At 55.6% G+C, this 19,077-nt stretch overlaps 2 protein-coding genes across 3 annotated transcripts in view; both read right to left on the reverse strand.

Annotated features, from left to right (window-relative positions):
• Positions 1-641: 641 nt before the first annotated feature.
• On the reverse strand, positions 642-10,890 carry PBK (PDZ binding kinase). Of its 2 annotated transcripts, XM_030946499.1 has the most exons (8): positions 10,820-10,890; positions 10,088-10,178; positions 9,231-9,373; positions 6,096-6,265; positions 5,208-5,337; positions 3,334-3,510; positions 2,099-2,348; positions 642-2,065 (listed from the first exon to the last, which is right to left on the reverse strand). In XM_030946499.1, exons 1-7 carry the CDS (start codon positions 10,866-10,868, stop codon positions 2,110-2,112), a joined length of 999 nt encoding a protein of 332 aa, XP_030802359.1. In that variant the 5' UTR covers positions 10,869-10,890; the 3' UTR covers positions 642-2,065; positions 2,099-2,109. The 2 variants fall into 2 exon arrangements, with proteins under 2 accessions (XP_030802359.1, XP_030802358.1); XM_030946498.1 differs by having other exon boundaries at positions 642-2,348.
• Positions 10,891-15,236: 4,346 nt separating this feature from the next.
• SCARA5 (scavenger receptor class A member 5) overlaps positions 15,237-19,077 on the reverse strand; it is a 33,825-nt gene continuing 29,984 nt past the window's right edge. The window contains 2 exon segments of the mRNA XM_030945535.1: positions 15,237-16,172; positions 17,966-18,157. Of these exon segments, the coding sequence (XP_030801395.1) occupies positions 16,036-16,172; positions 17,966-18,157 (329 nt within the window). The 3' untranslated portion in view covers positions 15,237-16,035.

Consider the following 19,077-nt stretch of genomic DNA (forward strand, 5'->3'; position numbering starts at 1 on the left):
TCCGGATTTTTGGGGGATATTCTGGGTTTTTATGGAAATATTTGGGGTTTTTTTGGGGGATATTCTGGGTTTTTTTGGGAATTTTCCCCCCTCAGAGCACCCGAATCCCATCCAAGCTCCTGTCCCTCTGGAAAATCCAAATCCCAAGGAAAAATCCAGCAATCCAGAGAGAGGAACAAATTGATTTATTGGGAACATTCCTGAGGGAAAACTCGGAAAAATCCAACTCCGAAATGAGGGGAAATCCAATGGGAAAACTCAGGAAATTCCAGCCCAAAAAAATGAGGGAAAATCCAAACAAAAAAGGAAGGAAAATCGGACCTAAAAGAGGGAAAATTCAGCCCAAAAAAATGAGGGAAAATCCACGAAAAAAACTTGGGAAAATCAGACCTAAAAGAGGGAAAATTCAGCCCAAAAAAATGAGGGAAAATCCAGGAAAAAAATTGGAGGGAAAATCCAACCTCAAAGGGAGAATCCGTCCCAAAGGGAAGGAAAAAATCCAACCCCCAAAAGAGGGAAAATCTGACCTAAAAAAGGGAGAATCCGGCCTAAAAAGAGGCATTTAAAACATGAGGGAAAATTCCAACCTAAACTTGGCAATTCCAGCCCAAAAAAAAAGAGGGAAAATCCAATTGAAAAAAAAAAAAAAAAGAGGGAAAAACTGACCTTAAAGGGGGAAAAATCCAGCAAAAAGTTTGGGAAAATCCAAACCCCAAAAGAGGGAAAAGGAGGGAAATTCCAGCCCAAAAAGCTGGAAAATCCAACCCTGAAAACTTGGGGAAAATCCAAACCTGAAACTTGGGAAATCGGACCCCAAATTTGGGAAATCCGACCCCAAATTTGGGAAATCAAAGCTCAAAGGGAGAATCCATCCCAAAGGGAAGGGAAATCCAAACCCCCAAAAAGAAGGGAATTCCAGCCCAAAAAATCAGGGAAAATCCAACCTGGAAACTTGGGAAAATCTGACCTAAAAAAAAAAGAGGGAAAATCCAAACCCAGAGTGGGAAAATCCAACCGGAAAAGGAGGGAAAAGTTGACCTAAGAGAGGGAAACTCTGGGAAAAAAAGGAAATCTGGGAATGTCAGGGGGCTGGAATTCCGGGAATGTCAGGGGGCTGGAATTCCGGGAATGTCAGGCTCTGGAATTCTGGGAGGCTCTGGAATTCCGGGAGGCTCGCGGTTCTGGAATCCTGGGAATGCCGGGCTGCAGAACCCCGGCTCTGTTCTCCCGGGCGCTCAGGGCTCTGGAATTCCAGCAATCCCAGCTCCGTTATCCCAGGAATTCCCACTCTGTTATCCCAGGAATTCCCAGCTCCATTATCCCAGGAATTCCCACTGTTATCCCAGGAATTCCCGCTCTGTTATCCCGGGAATTCCCACTGTTATCCCAGGAATTCCTGCTCTGTTATCCCGGGAATTCCCGCTCTGTTATCCTGGAATTCCCACTCAGTTCTCCTGGGAATTCCCACTCTGTTATCCCAGCAATTCCCGCTCTGTTATCCTGGAATTCCAGATCTGTAACCCCGGTCTCGCGGGGCTGTGGAATTCCCACTCTGTTATCCCGGGCTCTGGAATCCTGGGAATTCCCACTCCATTGTTATCCCGCTCTCCCAGCGCTGCGTTATCCCAGAATTCCCGCTCTGCTATCTCAGAATTCCCGCTGTGTAATCCCGGCATTATTCCCGTTATCCCATCCCTCATTCCCGCTGTCCCTCAGGGCTGCGCTATCCCGGCATTATTCCCGTTATCCCATCCCTCATTCCCGCTGTCCCTCAGGGCTGCGCTATCCCGGCATTATTCCCGTTATCCCATCCCTCATTCCCGCTGTCCCTCAGGGCTGCGCTATCCCGGCATTATTCCCGTTATCCCATCCCTCATTCCCGGCACTCCCGCAGCTGCAGCAGTGCAGTGACGACAGTGGCCGCCAGGGGGCGCCGCATGCGCACAAGAGCTCCCGCACGGGCCGCTGCGAGGGCATTCCCGCTCTGTTATCCCGCATCGTTCCCGCTGTCCCTCAGGGCTGTGCTATCCCGGCTATTCCCGCTGTCCCTCATCATTCCCGCTGTCCCTCAGGGCTGTGTTATCCCGTCATTATTCCCGTTATCCCTCATCATTCCCGCTCTCCCCCCGGCCGTTCCCGTTCCCGGCACTCCCGCAGCTGCAGCAGCGCGCTGACGACGGTGGCCGCCGGGGGGCGCCGCGGGGGCTCGCGGGCGGTGCATGCGCAGAAGAGCTCCCGCACGGGCCGCTGCGAGGGCTCCCGCGCCGCCTCCGGGGGCAGCGGCGGCCGCGAGCCGAGCGCGGCCTGGTACGCGGCCTCGTCCAGGGAATCCTCCGAGCAGGAATCCTCTGGAATAACGCCAGCGAGGGACAGGGAGAGAGGGAGAGAGAGAGAGAGAGAGAGAGAGCGGCCATCAGCAGCAGCGGGTCCCGGGAATCCCGGCCCCAATCCCAGCCCGGAGCTTCCTGATCTTCCCAGGGATCCTCTGGGAATTCCAGCCCAGCCCCTCCCCAGACAGGAATTCCTTCCTGAAATCCCAAGGTCCCATAATCCCAAAATCCCAACCCTCTGGGATGGTGGCAGGGCGCAGTCGTTGGGAGCAGATCCCGGGAATCCCAGCCCGGCACTTCCTGATGTTCCCCGGGTGATCCCAACGCTGCCAGGGATCCTCTGGGAATCCCAGCCCAGCCCCTCCTCAGCCTCCCAGCCGGGAATTGCTTCCCAAGATCCCAAAATCCCAAAACCCCAAGATCCCAAAACGCCAAGATCCCAAAATCCCAACCCTCTGGAATGCTGGGAAGGAGCGGCCATCAGCCGGGAATAATCCCGGCCCCGATCCCAGCCCGGCACTTCCTGATGTTCCCAGGGTGATCCTGACACTGCCAGGGATCCTCCAGGAATTCCAGCCCTCCACACCGTCACAGAAGGAATTCCTTCCCAAGATCCCAAGATCCCAACCCTCTGGAATGGCAGCAGGGAGCAGCTGTGAGGAGTGGATCCCGGGAATCCCACCCTGATCCCAGCCCGGCGCTTCCCGATCTTCCCAGGGTGATCCCCTTGGGCACTCCCAGGGATTCTCTGGGAATCCCAGCCCAGCCGGGAATTCCTTCCCAAGATCCCACCATCCCAAGCTCCCCTTTTCCCAGCGGGAATCCCATCCCATCCCATCCCATCCCATCCCATCCCATTGTCCCATCCCATCCCATCCCATCCCATCCCATCCCATCCCATCCCCTCTCCTGTTCCCCAGATCCCGGAGCCCCTTTTCCACCCGAGCATCCCCCGGATCCCTCCCTGTCTCTGTGATTCCCGGCGTTCCCGTTGTCCCGGTACCGTCGGATCCGTCGTCGCGGGCCGGGGGCAGGTGGGGCACGCTCAGGGCCAGCATCTCCCAGAGCGTGAGGCCGAAGGCGAAGACGTCGGCGCGGTCGGAGATGGCCCCGCCCGGCTCCAGCGCCTCGGGCGGCGACCACGGCTCCGTGCCCACGTAGCACAGGGAGGGGTCGCTCACTGCCATGGGATCAATGGGATAACGGGATAACGGGATCAATGGGATCTGTGGGATAATGGGATCAATGGGATGTGGGGCTCCGTGCCCACGTAGCACAGGGAGGGATCGCTCACTGCCATGGGATAACGGGATCAATGGGATCAATGGGATAACGGGATCAATGGGATCAATGGGATGTGGGGCTCCGTGCCCACGTAGCACAGGGAGGGATCACTCACTGCCATGGGATAACGGGATCAATGGGATCAATGGGATATGGGGCTCCGTGCCCACATAGCACAGGGAGGGGTCGCTCACTGCCATGGGATCAATGGGATAACAGGATCAATGGGAAGAAATCGGGAATAATGGGATCAATGGGGTATGGGGCTCCGTGCCCACGTAGCACAGGGAGGGATTGCTCACTGCCATGGGATCAATGGGATAACGGGATCAATGGGATCAATGGGATATGGGGCTCCGTGCCCACGTAGAGAGGGGTCACTCACTGCCATGGGATCAATGGGATAACGAGATAACGGGATCAATGGGATCAATGGGATCAATGGGATGTGGGGCTCCATGCCCACGTAGCACAGTGAGGGATCGCTCACTGCCATGGGATAACGGGATCAATGGGATCAATGGGATATGGGGCTCTGTGCCCACGTAGCACAGGGAGGGGTCGCTCACTGCCATGGGATCAATGGGATAACGGGATCAATGGGATCAGTGGGATAACGGGATCAATGGGATGTGGGGCTCCGTGCCCACGTAGCACAGGGACGCGTTGCTCACTGCCATGGGATAACGGGGTAGCGGGAATGAGATCGGGATTGGGAATGGGATCAGGATTGGGAGTGGGAATGGATCGGGATTGGGATTCCTCACTGCAACGGGAGCAACAGGATCAGATTGGGAATGGGATTGGGAATGGGATTGTTTACTGCAGCGGGATAACAGGAGCAAAGGGAATAGGATTGGGAATGGGATTGGGAATGGGATCGGGAATGTGATCGCTCGCTGCAACGGGAGCAATGGGACCAGAGGGATCAGAGGGATATTGGGATCGGGAATGGGATCAGGAATGGGATCACTCACTGCAACGGGATCAACAGGATCAAAGGGATATCGGGAATGGGATTGGAATTGGGATTTGGAATGGGATCACTCACTGTAATCAATGGGAATGGGATCCATGGGAACAGGATGAGATCCACGGGGATGGGACTCCCACATTCCCAGGAGCCCCGCATTCCTGGGAACCCCGCATTCCTGGGAATCCCATCCCAATGGGAACGGAGATGGGATCCATTGGAATGGGATCCATGAGAGTGGGATCCATGGGATGGGAATCCCACGTTCCCAGGAATCCCATATTCCTGGAAATCCCATATTTCAGGGAATCCCACATTTGCAGGAACCCCACATTTCTGGAATAGGAATCAGGACGGGATCCATAGGAATAGGAATGGGATCAATGGGAATGGGATCCATAGGAATGGGGGATCCATGACAATGGCAATGGGATCCATAGGAATGGGATCCATAGGAATGGGATCCATAGGAATGGGATCCATGACAATGGGAATGGGATCCGTAGGAACGGGATCACTCACTGCAATGGTACCATGGGATCAAGGGGATATTGGCAATGGGATCCATGGGATGGGAGCCCCCATTCCATCCCCGTTCCCGGGCATTCCCGGGGTCCCACCTGTCAGGTTCTCGTCCAGGGGCAGGGAGACGCCGACGTCGCAGATCTTGACGGCCTCGAAGGCGCCGCGGACGACGACGTTGGGGGATTTGATGTCGCCGTGGAGCAGCCGCTGCTCCGTGTGCAGGTACTGCGGGGGAATCCCGGGAATTCCGGGAATAGCCGTCAGATCAGGGAACCGACGGGAAATCCCGGATCCAGCCTGGAAACCTCCGCTCGGAATCCGCGGATGGGGGGATCTCATGGATCAGCCCAATCCTGCGGCCGCTCCTTGGGCACTGCCAGGGATTCTCTGGGAATTCCAGGCCAGACAGGAATTCCTTCCCAAGATCCCACCCCAAGCTCCCCTTTTCCGGGAATTCCCTCCATTCCCAGCTCTCCTGGCCTGGCATTGGATCCAGCCCCATCCCGACTCCTCTCTGGGAAGGAATTTCGGGATCCAGGGGCTTCCCTGGGATCTGGGGACTCCAGGAAGGGTCTCCCTTCCCTTTTCCATCCTCGAATTCCATAAAAATCCCCTGGGATGGATCCTGAGTGTCCTTGATCCCAGAATCCTGGAACGGTTTGGGATGGGATCCACGGACCTTCAATCCCATCCCATTCCAACCCCCGGTCCCGGGCCACTCCAACCTTTCCTTGGACACTCTCAGGGATTCTCTGGGAATTCCAGCCCAGCTAGAAATTCCTTCCCACGATCCCACCCATCCCCATCCCCATCCCAACCCCCCCAGCAGCTGGAAAGCCCCCTTGGCTCCCCTTTATCCCAGAATCCTGGGATTTTCCTGGAATCCCGGGAATTTTCCGGAATCCCGTGGCTTTCCCAGAATCCCAGGGGTTTTTTCCCAGAATCCCAGGGTTTTCCCGGAATTCCCGTGTCTCTCCCGGTACCTGGAGGCCCCTGGCCATGCTGAGGGCCACGTGCAGGATGGTGGCTGCCGGGAACATGCCCAGGCCCTGCTCCCGGCGCTCCTCGATGAGGTCGTTCAGGGATTTCTCGCCCCCGAATTCCATGGCCAGGCAGAGGCTCCCGTCCGGAGCCTTCGTCAGCGCCCGGTACCCTGGGAATGGGAACGGGAGACGTGGGAATGGGAATGGGAGCGATGGGATCCGTGGGAATGGGATCCGTGGCAATGGGAGCCGTGGGAATGGGATCTGTGGGAATGGGGGCTGTGGGAATGGGATCAGTGGGAATGGGAATGGGAGCGATGGGATCCCTGGGAATGGGATCCGTGGGAATGGGATCTGTGGGAATGGGAATGGGAGCGATGGGATCCCTGGGAATGGGACCCATGGGGATGGGATCTGTGGGAATGGGAATGGGAGCAATGGGATCTGTGGCAATGGGATCCATGGGAATGGGGGCCGTGGGAATGGGATCCATGCGGATGGGATCTGTGGGAATGGAAATGGGATCCGTGGGAAGGGAATGGGATCCATGGCAATGGGATCTGTGGGAATGGGATGGGATCCGTGGGGATGGGATCTGTGGGAAGGGAATGGGATCCATGGGAATGGGAATGGGAGCCATGGGATCCGTGGCATGCATGGGAATGGGATCCATGGGAATGGGATCTGTGGGATCAGTGGGAATGGGAATGGGAGCCATGGGATAGGAATCCCACATTCCCAGGAACCCCACATTCCTGAGAATCCCATCCCCATGAGAATTGAGATGGGATCCATTGGAATGGGAATGGGATCCATAGGAATGGGATCCATGAGAATGGGAATGGGAGCCATGGGATCAGTGGGAATGGGAGCCATGGGATCCATGGGAATGGGATGAGATCCATGGGATAGGAATCCCACATTCCTGAGAATCCCATCCCCATGACAATTGAGATGGGACCCATTGGAATGGGATCCATAGAATGGGAGCCATGGGATCAGTGGGAATGGGAATGGGATCTGTGGGATCAGTGAGAATGGGAATGGGAGCCATGGGATCCGTGGGATGCATGGGAATGGGATCCCTGGGAATGGGATCCCTGGGAATGGGAGCCATGGGAATCGAAATGGGATCCATGGCAATGGGATTTGTGGGAATGGGAATGGGAGCAATGAGATCTGTGGGAATGGGATCCATGGCAATGGGATCCGTGGGAATGGGATGGGATCCATGGCAATGGGATCCGTGGCAATGGGAATGGGATCCGTGGGAATGGGAATGGGAGCAATGGGATCCCTGGGAATGGGATCCATGGCAATGGGATCTGTGGGATCAGTGGGAATGGGAATGGGAGCCATGGGATAGGAATCCCACATTCCCAGGAACCCCACATTCCTGAGAATCCCATCCCCATTAGAATTGAGATGGGATCCACTGGAATGGGAATGGGATCCATAGGAATGGGATCCATGAGAATGGGAATGGGACCCATGGGATCCGTGGGATGCATGGGAATGGGATCCCTGGGAACGGGATCCATGGGAATGGGATCTGTGGGATGGGAATGGGATCCATGGGATCCGTGCAAATGGGAATGGGATCCATGGGAATGGGATCCATGGGATGGGAATAGTATCCATGGGAATGGGATCCATGGGAACAGGATGCGTGAGAATGAGAACTGTGGGAAGGGGGTGGGATCCATTGGGATGGGATCCATGGGAATGGGGATGGGATTGATGGGAATGGGACGGGAATGGCATCCGTGGGATGGGATCCGTGGGAATGGGATCCGTGGGATTGGGAATGGATCTGTGGGATGGCAGTGGGAGCTGTGAGAATGGGAATGGGGATGGCAATGGGATGGGATCCATGGGAATGGGATCCGTGGGATGGGAATGGGGGAGCAGCCACAATCATGGAATGCTCTGGATGGGATTAATGGATTTCAATCTCATCCCAATCCAACCCCGATCCCAGGGAGCTCCAAATCCATCCTTGGACACTCCCAGGGATCCCGGGGCAGCTCCAGCTTCCCTGGGAATTCCAGAGGCACTGGGAGGTCTGGAATTCCCCAATCCCAAACCCCCTCATCTCCCCCTGGAATTGGCTCCAGCCCCTCCATTCCCATGGATCCAACCCTATTCCCAACAGATCCAACACCTCCATTCCCAGTGGATCCAACCCCATTCCCAATGGATCCATCCCTCCATTCCCAAGGATCCAACCCAATTCCCAGCAAATCCAACCCCATTCCCAGCAGATCCAACCCCTCCATTCCCATGGATTTATCGCTCCATTCCCATCAAATCCAACCCCTCCATTCCCACGGACCCAACCCCATTCCCAAGGATCGAACCCCTCCATTCCCAAAAAATCCAATCCCTCCATTCCAACAGATCCGACCCCTCCATCGCCATGGATCCAAACTCTCCGTTCCCAATGGGTCCAACCCTCCTTTCCCGTGGATCCAACCCCTTCATTCCCAATGGATCTATCTCCGTTCCCGTGAAATCCAACCCCTCCATTCCCAAAAAATCCAACCCCTCCGTTCCCATGGATCCATCCTCACTCCCATCACACCCAACCCCATCCCCATGGATCCTTCCCCATTCCCATCAAATCCAACCCCTCCATTCCCAATGGATCCAACCCCTCCATTCCCATCACATCCAACCCCATTCCCATCAAATCCATCTCTCCACTCCCAATGGATCCAACCCCTCCATTCCCATCACATCCAACCCCATTCCCATCAAATCCATCTCTCCACTCCCATGGACCCAACCCCTCCATTCCCAACAAATCCATTGATCCAATCTCTGCTCCCATTGATCCAACCCCATTCCCAATGGATCCAACCCCTCCATTCCCATCACATCCAACCCCATCCCCATCAAATCCATCTCTCCACTCCCAATGGATCCAACCAACTCCCATGGACCCAACCCCTCCATTCCCAACGGATCCATCCTCATTCCCAACAAATCCATTGATCCAATCTCTGCTCCCACTGATCCCACCCCAATCCCAATGGATCCAGCCCCCATTCCCAGTGGATCCATCCCAGTTCCCAATGTTCCCAACCCCTCCGTTCCCACGGGTCCGCCCGCTCCGTCCCCGGGAATCCGCACCGACGATGTTGGGGTGCCGCAGGTTCCGCAGGGTCCGGGCCTCCTCGCGGAGTCTCCGCTGGAAGAGGCTGCGCTGGCTCTGCGAGCAGCCGGAGTTGATTTTCTTCACGGCCCACGGGGAGCGGGGCAGCCCCCGCGGGGACCTGGGCCGGGAAAAACTCGGGAATCCCCACGGAATTCCCACGGGGGGGGAAAAGGATCCCATCCTCCCCCACCCCCGCCCAGCGGGACGGGAATGCTGCGAATTCCGCCGGGGAATTTTCAGGGAAAGGGAATTTTTATCCGCTCCCATTTCCCAGCTGGGAAAGCGTTATCCCAAAATAATGGAGCCCAAAATCTTGGAATTCCAGCTGGGAAAGCGTTATCACAAAATAATGGAGCCCAAATCCCAGAATTCCCAGAAATGGAGCCCAAATCCCTGGAATTCCATCTGGGAAAGCGTTATCACAAAATAATGGAGCCCAAATCCCAGAATTCCAGCTGGGAATGGGTTATCCCAAAATAATGGAGCCCAAAATCTTGGAATTCCAGCTGGGAAAGGGTTATCCCAAAATAATGGAGCCCAAATCCCAGAATTCCAGCCAGGAAAGGGTTATCCCAAAATAATTCCCAGAAATGGGGCCCAAACCTTGGAATTCCAGCTAGGACCTGGTTATCCCAAAATAATGGAGCCCAAATCCCAGAATTCCCAGGAATGGAGCCTAAATCCCAGAATTCCAGCCAGGACAGGGTTATCCCAAAACCCTGCGCTCCTTCCCCGCTGCACAAATCCCAAATCCCTCCCTCGGCTCCGTATCCACGGGGAGGAAAACCGGGATCATCTCCAGGATTTAACAATTCCCGAGGCCATTCCCAACCTTTTCATCAGGTAGACGCTGACTCCGGTGCCGAACCCCAACTTCTGCATGAAGGGAGAGGCCGGGATGGTCACGGACACGGGGCCGGGCTCTGCGGGGAGAATTCCCGGTGATCCCACGGGAAATCCCTTTGGGAACATTCCCATCCTTTTGGGAACATTCTCGGTCCCTCTGGGACCATCCCCATCCCCTTGGGACCATCCCGATCCCTTTGGGGTCATTCTGGGATCAAACATCCTGATCCCTCTGGGACCATCCCCATCCCCTTGGGACCATCCCGATCCTCTGGGAATATTCCCATCCCTTTGGGAACACCCCCATCCCTTTGGGAATATTCCCATCCCTTTGGGAATATTCCCATCCCTTTGGGATTATTGTGGGATCAAACGTCCCCATCCCCTTGGGACCATCCTGATCCCTTTGGGAACACCCCTGTGGGATCACACATCCCGATCCCTTTGGGAACATCCCGATCCTTTTGGGAACATTCTCGGTCCCTCTGGGACCATCCCCATCCTCTTGGGACCATCCCGATCCTCTGGGAATATTCCCATCCCCTTGGGAACACTGCAACCCCTTTGGGAACTCCACCATCCCTTTGGGATCATCCCTTTGGGATCACACATCCCGATCCTTTTGGGAACATTCCTGTCCTTTTGGGCACGCTCTCATCCCCTTGGGACCATCCCGACCCCTCTGGGACCGTTCCAGGGCCATCCCGACGTTCCTCACCCGCTTTGTCCCGGCCGCCCGAGGGCCTCGGGGACTGGAAGGTGTCCATGGAGCCGATCCCGATCCCGGATCCTGCGGGGAATGAGGGGACGTGGAGGGACCCCAATGGCACTGCCGAGGGGGGCGGGTTAGGAATTGGGGAAATCCCGGATTTGGGAATTGTTGGGGCCTGAATTTGGGAAATCCCGGATTTGGGAATTGTTGGGGCCTGAATTTGGGAATTGGGAAATCCCGGATTTGGGAATCGAGGGAAATTTTCGGAATTGGGGAAATCCCAGATTTGGGCATTGGCAGGGGCAGATTTGGAAATTGGGGGAAATTTTGGGAACTGGGGAAATCCTAGGTTTGGGAATTGGGGAAATCCCAAATTTCGGAACTGCAGGAGGGGGGCGGGTCTCATGTTTGGGAATTGGGGTGGGTCCCAGATTTGGGAATTGGGGAAATCCTGGATTTGGGAATTGGGGGAGGGTGGATTTGGGAATCAGAGGAATCCTGGATTTGGGAATTGGAGGAAATGTTGGGAAATGGGGGGGGGCTGGATTTGGGAACTGGGGAGAGCTGGATTTGGGAATCTGAGAAATGCTGGATTTGGGAACTGGGGGAAATTTTGGGAATTGGGGAAATTTTGGAAATTGAGGGGGGTGGATTTGGGAACTGGGGTGGGGCTGGATTTGGGAATTGCGGGGGGGGAGGTTCCCAAACCGGGGAATTGGGGAAGTCCTGGATTTGGGAAATGGGGGGTCCCACGTTTGGGAATTTAGGGAGTCCCGTGATTTGGGGATCCCCAAAATCCCGGACCGGGGAACTAGGGCGGTCCCAGGCTGGGGGATCCCAGATTGTGGAATTGCGGAGCAGGGGAGGATCCCAGCGCAGGGATTGGGGATCCGGGGTTGGGATCTGGGAATGGGGGGGCATCCCAGGATTTTGGGGGGCGATCCCAGCTCCGGGGGTTCCCAGGAAGAGCCGCCGGTCCCACCTCGGTCCGGGCTTCGCTGGCTGCGGCTGCCGATCCCAGGGGATTTCGGGATCCTCCTCCCGCTCCCGGTGCCGATCCCAGGGGATTTCGGGATCCTCGTCCCGGCGCCGATCCGAAGGAAATTCCCGGGGAATTTTGGGATTCTTTTCCCGCCTTTTCCGGCCGTTTTGTTTTCGGGCGCCGCGTTCGAATCCCGCGCGCGCGCGCTCGCGCCGGCCCCGCCCCTTTCCCGGGGCGTGGCCAAACACCAAATATGGTGCGGCGGGGCGGGGATGTGGGCGTGGCCAAAGCCGCGCGGGGCCGGGTGCGGGGCGTGGTCAGAGCCAGGGGGCGTGGCCGAGAGCTGTCGGGGTGACGTGGGCGGCGTGCGCAGTGTGTGGGCGTGGCTTGGGGCGGTCCCGAGGGGTTTTGGGGCGGCCCCAAAAGGAACGGGGGGGATTTGGGGCGCTCCGGGGGCTCTGTGGGGCTGGGAAGGATCAAGGGGAGGGGAGGAGGTGCCCAGGAATTTGGGGAGGCGCTGTGGGGTCTGTGGAAAGCCAAAAAGCCCCTAAAACCCCATAAAACCCCAAAAATGCCCATAAAATCCCCCTAAACCCCCGTAAATCCCTCAAACCCCATAAAACCCCAGAAATGCCCTAAACCCCAATAAAACCCCATAAAACCCCATAAACCCCAAAACCCTATAAAACCCCATAAAACGCCATAAAACCCCATAAAACCCCATAACCTCCATAAATCCCTCTCAACCCCCATAAAACCCCATAAACCCCATAAAATCCCCCAGAACCCCATAAACCCCATAAAATCCCCCTAAACTTCATAAATCCCCTAAACCTCCATAAAACCCCATAAACCCCAAAACCCCATAAAACCCCATAAAATCCCATAAAACCCCATAAATCCCCATAAGGGCCCCTAAAACCCTATAAATCCCCTAAAAACCCCATAAACGCCATAAACTCCATAAATCCCCCTCAACCCCCATAAAACCCCATAAATGCTCTAACACCCCATAAAAACCCATAAATGCCCATGAAACCCCAATAAAAATCCCATAAATCCCCTAAACCCCCATTACACCCCATAAAACCCCATAAACCCCATAAAATCCCCCAGAACCCCATAAACCCCATAAAATCCCCCAACCCCCCATTAAACCCCATAAAATCCCTCTCAACCCCCATAAATCCCCCAAAACCCCTAAACACCCAGAAATGCCCTAAAGCCCCATAAAACCTCAAAAATCCCCTAAACCCCAATAAAAGCCCAAAAATCCCCATAAACCGCCCTAAAACCCCAAAAATCCCCCAAATCCCATACATCTCCTAAACCCCCATAAAACCCCCTAAATCCCGATAAATGCCATAAAGCCCTATGAAAACCCCATAAAAAACCATAAAACCTCATAAAACCCCATAAAACCCCATAAATCCCAAAACCCCGTAAAATCCCATAAAACCCCATAAAACCCCATAAAATCCCATTAAACCCCATAAATCCCCATAAAACCCCATAAAACCCCATAAAACCCCATAAATCCCAAAACCCCGTAAAACCCCATGAAATCCCATAAAACCCCATAAAATCCCATTAAACCCCATAAATCCCCATAAAACCCCATAAAATCCCATAAAACCCCATAACCTCCCATAAACCCTATAAAACCCCATGAACCCCATAAACCCTGTAAAAACCCCATTAAACCCCAAAAACCCCATAAAATCCCATAAAACCCCATAAAACCCCACAAATCCCCATAAGCCCCCCTAAAACCTTATAAACCCCATAACCTCCCATAAACCCTATAAAAACCCCATGAACCCCATAAACCCTATAAAACCCCAAAAACCCCATAAAACCCCAAAAAACCCCAAAAACCCCATAAATCCCATAACCCCATCCGGAGAAGAACAAATCTTTTATTTCCCTGGGAACGATCCCATTCTCTGGGGATTTGGGATGGATTTGGGGCCGTCCTTTTTGGGATCACCCCCGGCCCCTTTGGGACGGGTTTGGGGTTTTCCCCTTTGGGACAGATTTGGGGTTTTCACCCTGTTCTCTTTGGGATGGGTTTGGGATTTCCCTTTGGGATGGATTTGGGATTTCCCTTTTGGGATGGGTTTGGGGTTTCCCTTTGGGATGGGTTTGGGGTTTCGCTTTGGGATAGGTTTGGGATTTCCCTTTGGGATGGATTTGGGATTTCCCTTTGGGATGGGTTTGGGGTTTCGCTTTGGGATGGATTTGGGATTTCCCCTTTGGGATGGGTTTGGGGTTTTCACCCCGTTCTCTTTGGGATGGATTTGGGGTTTCCCCTTTGGGATGGGTTTGGGGTTTTCACCCCGTTCTCTTTGGGATGGATTTGGGATTTCCCTTTGGGATGGGTTTGGGGTTTCTCTTTGGGATGGATTTGGGATTTCCCTTTTGGGATGGGTTTGGGGTGTTTCTCTTTGGATGGATTTGGGATTTCCCTTTTGGGATGGGTTTGGGGTTTTCCCCTTTGGGACAGATTTGGGGTTTTCACCCTGTTCTCTTTGGGATGGATTTGGGATTTCCCTTTGGGATGGATTTGGGATTTCCCTTTGGGATGGGTTTGGTGTTTCCCTTTGGGATGGGTTTGGGGTTTTCCCCTTTGGGACAGATTTGGGGTTTTCACCCTGTTCTCTTTGGGATGGGTTTGGAGTTTACCTTTGGGATGGATCTGGGGTTTCCCTTTGGGATGGATTTGGGATTTCCCTTTTGGGATGGATTTGGGATTTCCCCTTTGGGACAGATTTGGGGTTCCCCTTCGGGGTGGATTTGGGGTCATTCCCTGGCCCTTTGGGGCGGGTTTGGGGTTTCCCTTCGGGGCGGATTTAGGATTTCCCCTTCGGGATGGATTTAGGATTTCCCTTTGGGGCGGATTTGGGGTCAGTCCCTCGTGATGGGTTAGGGCTCAGTCCCTTTTGGGGTGGGTTTGGGGTCATTCCATTATGGGATGGATTTTGGGGCAGATTTGTGGCTTTCCCTTCAGGATAGGTTTGGCGTTTCCTTTTGGGGTGGGTTTGGGGTCATTCCGTTATGGGATGGGTTTGGGGTCAGTCTGTTATGGGATGGATTTGGGGTCAGTTCCCGGCCCTTTTGGGATGGATTTGGGATCAGTCTATTATGGGCTGGATTTTGGGGCCAGTCCGCTATGGGATGGATTTGGGGTCATTCCATTATGGGGCGGGTTTGGGGTCATTCCATTATGGGGTGGGTTTGGGCTCAGTTCCTGGCCCTTTTAGGATGGATTCTAAGGTCATTCCCTCATGGGATGGATTTGGGGTCATTCCGTTATGGGGTGGATTTTGGGCTCAGTCTGTTATAGGGTGGATTTGGGGTCAGTCCCTGGCGCTTTGGGATGGATTTGGGATTTCTCCTTTGGGGTGGGTTTGGTGTCAGTCCCTGGCCCTTTTGGGGTGGATTTTGGGGTCACTCCATTTTGGGGTGGGTTTGGTGTCAGTCTGTAATGGGGTGGATTTTGGGGTTATTCCCTTTTGGGGTGGATTTTGGGGCCATTCCATTTTGGGGTGGGTTTGGTGTCAGTGTGTTATGGGGTGGGTTTGGTGTCAGTCTGTAATGGGATGCATTTGGGGTCACTCCGTTTTGGGGTGGGTTTGTGGTCAGTCTGTTATGGGATGGATTTGGGGTCACTCCCTTTTGGGATGGATTTGGGGTCACTCCGTTTTGGGGTGGGTTTGTGGTCAGTCTGTTATGGGATGGATTTTGGGGTCACTCCGTTATGGGGTGGATTTTGGGGTCACTCCGTTTTGGGATGGATTTTGGGGTCACTCCGTTTTGGGGTGGGTTTGAGGTCAGTCCGTTTTGGGGTGGGTTTGGTGTCACTCCGTTATGGGGTGGGTTTGGTGTCTGTGTGTTATGGGATGGATTTTGGGGTCACTCCGTTTTGGGGTAGGTTTGGGGTCAGTCTGTTATGGGATGGATTTTGGGGTCACTCCATTTTGGGGTGGATTTTGGGGTCACTCCGTTTTGGGGTAGGTTTGGGGTCACTCCGTTATGGGGTGGATTTTGGGGTCACTCCGTTATGGGGTGGGTTTGGTGTCAGTCCGTTTGGGTTTGGGGTCACTCCGTTATGGGGTGGGTTTTGGGGTCACTCCGTTATGGGGTGGATTTTGGGGTCACTCCGTTTTGGGGTGGGTTTGGGGTCACTCCGTTATGGGATGGATTTTGGGGTCACTCCGTTTTGGGATGGATTTTGGGGTCAGTCTGTCCGGCAGCGCACGCCAGCGTCCTCGGCGTGGCCGCAGTTGGTGCGGCCCCAGCCCGAGAAGCCGCAGAGCTCCAGGGACTCCTCGGTGCCCGTGCAGGACACGTCGTCCATCCAGATCTTCCCCGTGCCTGTGGACGGACACACGGACACCGCGGGGTCACCGGGACGCCCCCAGCACGGAGCTCCGGGGATCCCACGGGGACGGGATCACCGGGATCCCACAGGAGCCATTCCTGAAACTCGAGGAGCCGTTCCCCGGGATCCCCATGACCCGTTCCCAAATCCCACAGGAACTGTTCCCAAATCCCGAGGAGCCGTTCTCAATCCCACAGGAGCCGTTCCCAATCCCACAGGAGCCATTCCCTGGAATCCCACAGGAGCTGTTCCCCGGGATCCCGATGACCCGTTCCCAAATCCCGATGACCCATTCCCAAATCCCGAGGAGCCATTCCCAATCCCACAGGAGCCGTTCCTGAATCCCACAGGAGCTGTTCCCAATCCCAATGACCCATTCCCGAATCCCACAGGAGCCATTCCCGAATCCCACAGGAGCCGTTCCCAATCCCGAGGAGCCAATCCTGAATCCCGTTCCTGATCCCAAGGAGCTCTTCCCAATCCTGAATCTCATTCCCAAATCCCACAGGAGCCATTCCCGATCCCGAGGAGCCAATCCCGAATCCCGTTCCTGATCCCAAGGAGCTGTTCCCAATCCCAACTCCCATTCCCAATCCCGAGGAGCAGTTCCCATTCCCCAATTCCATTCCCAAATCCCACAGGAGCCATTCCCGATCCCGAATCCTGTTCCCAATCCCAAGGAGCCATTCCCAAATCCCGTTCCCAATCCAAAATCCCATCCTCCAATCCCAAGGAGCCATTCCCAATCCCAAGGAGCCATTCCCCGGGATCCCAAGGAACTGTTCCAAATCCTGAGGAGCCGTTCCCAATCCCGAATCCCGTTCCCACTCCTGAATCCTATTTCTGAATCCCACAGGAGCCATTCTCCATGCTGAATCCCATTCCCGATACCAAATCCTGTTCACGAATCCCATTCCCAACCCTGAGGAGCCATTCCCAATCCCGAATCCCGTTCCCAATCCCAAATCCCATTCCCAATCCCAAATCCCATTCCAAATCCCGAATCCGATTCCCAATCCCAAGGAGCCGTTCCCAATCCCGTTCCCATTCCCAATCCCATTCCCAATCCCAAGGAGCTGTTCCCAATCCCGTTCCCATTCCCAATCCCGTTCCCAATCCCAAGGAACCGTTCCGAATCCCAAGGAGCCGTTCCCAATCCCGTTCCCAATCCCAAATACCGTTCCCAATCCCAAATCCCGTTCCCAATCCCAAGGAACCGTTCCCAATCCCAAGGAGCCATTCCCAATCCCGTTCCCAATCCCATTCCCATTCCCAATCCCATTCCCAATCCCAAATCCCGTTCCCAATCCCAAGGAACCGTTCCCAATCCCAAGGAGCCGTTCCCAATCCCGTTCCCAATCCCAAATCCCGTTCCCAATCCCAAGGAGCCGTTCCCATTCCCAATCCCATTCCCAATCCCAAATCCCGTTCCCAATCCCAAGGAGCCGTTCCCATTCCCAATGCCGTTCCCAATCCCATTCCCAATCCCGTTCCAAATCCCAAGGAGCCGTTCCCAATCCCAAATCCCATTCCCAATCCCAAATCCCGTTCCCAATCCCAAGGAGCCGTTCCCATTCCCAATGCCGTTCCCAATCCCGTTCCCAATCCCAAGGAGCCATTCCCCATCCCAAGGAGCCGTTCCCCATCCCATTCCCAATCCCAAATCCCGTTCCCAATCCCAAGGAGCCGTTCCCAATCCCAATCCCGTTCCCAATCCCGTTCCCAATCCCAAGGAGCCATTCCCAATCCCAATCCCGTTCCCAATCCCAAATCCCGCTGGCCGCACCTTGTCCGAAGCGCGCCATGCGGAAGACGTCGGCGGCGCCGGGGAAGCCCAGCATGCGGCACGCCACGTCCCCGTCCCGCCCGTCCCAGCCGTCGTCGCACACCGAGCCCCAGCGCCGCTCGTGGAAAATCTCCAGGCGCCCCTCGTGCTCCCCGGAGCCGTTCACCAGCCGCACCGAGCCCTCCAACGGAACTGGGGGACGGCAGGGGGACATGGGGACACCAGGGGGACATGGGGACATCAGGATGGACATGGGGACAGCAGGGGGACATGGGGACATCAGACATGGGGACAGCAGGGGGGACATGGGGACAGCAAACGTGGGGACAGGAGCCATTCACCAGCCGCACCGAGCCCTCGGACGGAACTGGGGGATGGCAGGGGGACATGGGGACATTGGACATGGGGACATCAGGGGGACATGGGGACACCAGGGGGACATGGGGACACCAGGGGGACATGGGGACAGCAAACGTGGGGACAGCAAACGTGGGACAGGAACCATTCACCAGCCGCACCAAGCCCTCGGACGGAACTGGGGGATGGCAGGGGGACATGGGGACACCAGGGGGACATGGGGACACCAGGGGGGACATGGGGACAGCAGACATGGGGACATGGGGATGCCAGGAGGGACATGGGGACAGGGGGTCACCAGCCACACCCGGGCCCTCCTGGGGGGGGGGGGGGGAGGGAAACCCCGCGCCCGCGGGCGGAGTGGGGGTGGCAGGGGGACATGGGGACATTGGACATGGGGACATCAGGGGGACATGGGGACACCAGCGGGGACATGGGGACAGCAGACATGGGGACATCAGACATGGGGACAGCAGACATGGGGACAGGAGCCGTTCACCAGCCGCACCGAGCCCTCGGACGGAACTGGGGGATGGCAGGGGGGAACGGACATGGGGACAGCAGACATGGGGACGCCAAGAGGGACATGGGGACACCAGGGGGGACATGGGGACGCCAGGAGGGACATGGGGACAGGAGCCTTTCACCAGCCACACCGAGCCCTCAGACGGAACTGGGAGACACCAGGGGGGACATGGGGACACCAGACATGGGGACACCAGGGGGGACATGGGGACACCAGACATGGGGACACC

This window comes from Camarhynchus parvulus, chromosome 3 (assembly GCF_901933205.1).
Source record: "Camarhynchus parvulus chromosome 3, STF_HiC, whole genome shotgun sequence".
NCBI lineage: Eukaryota > Metazoa > Chordata > Aves > Passeriformes > Thraupidae > Camarhynchus > Camarhynchus parvulus.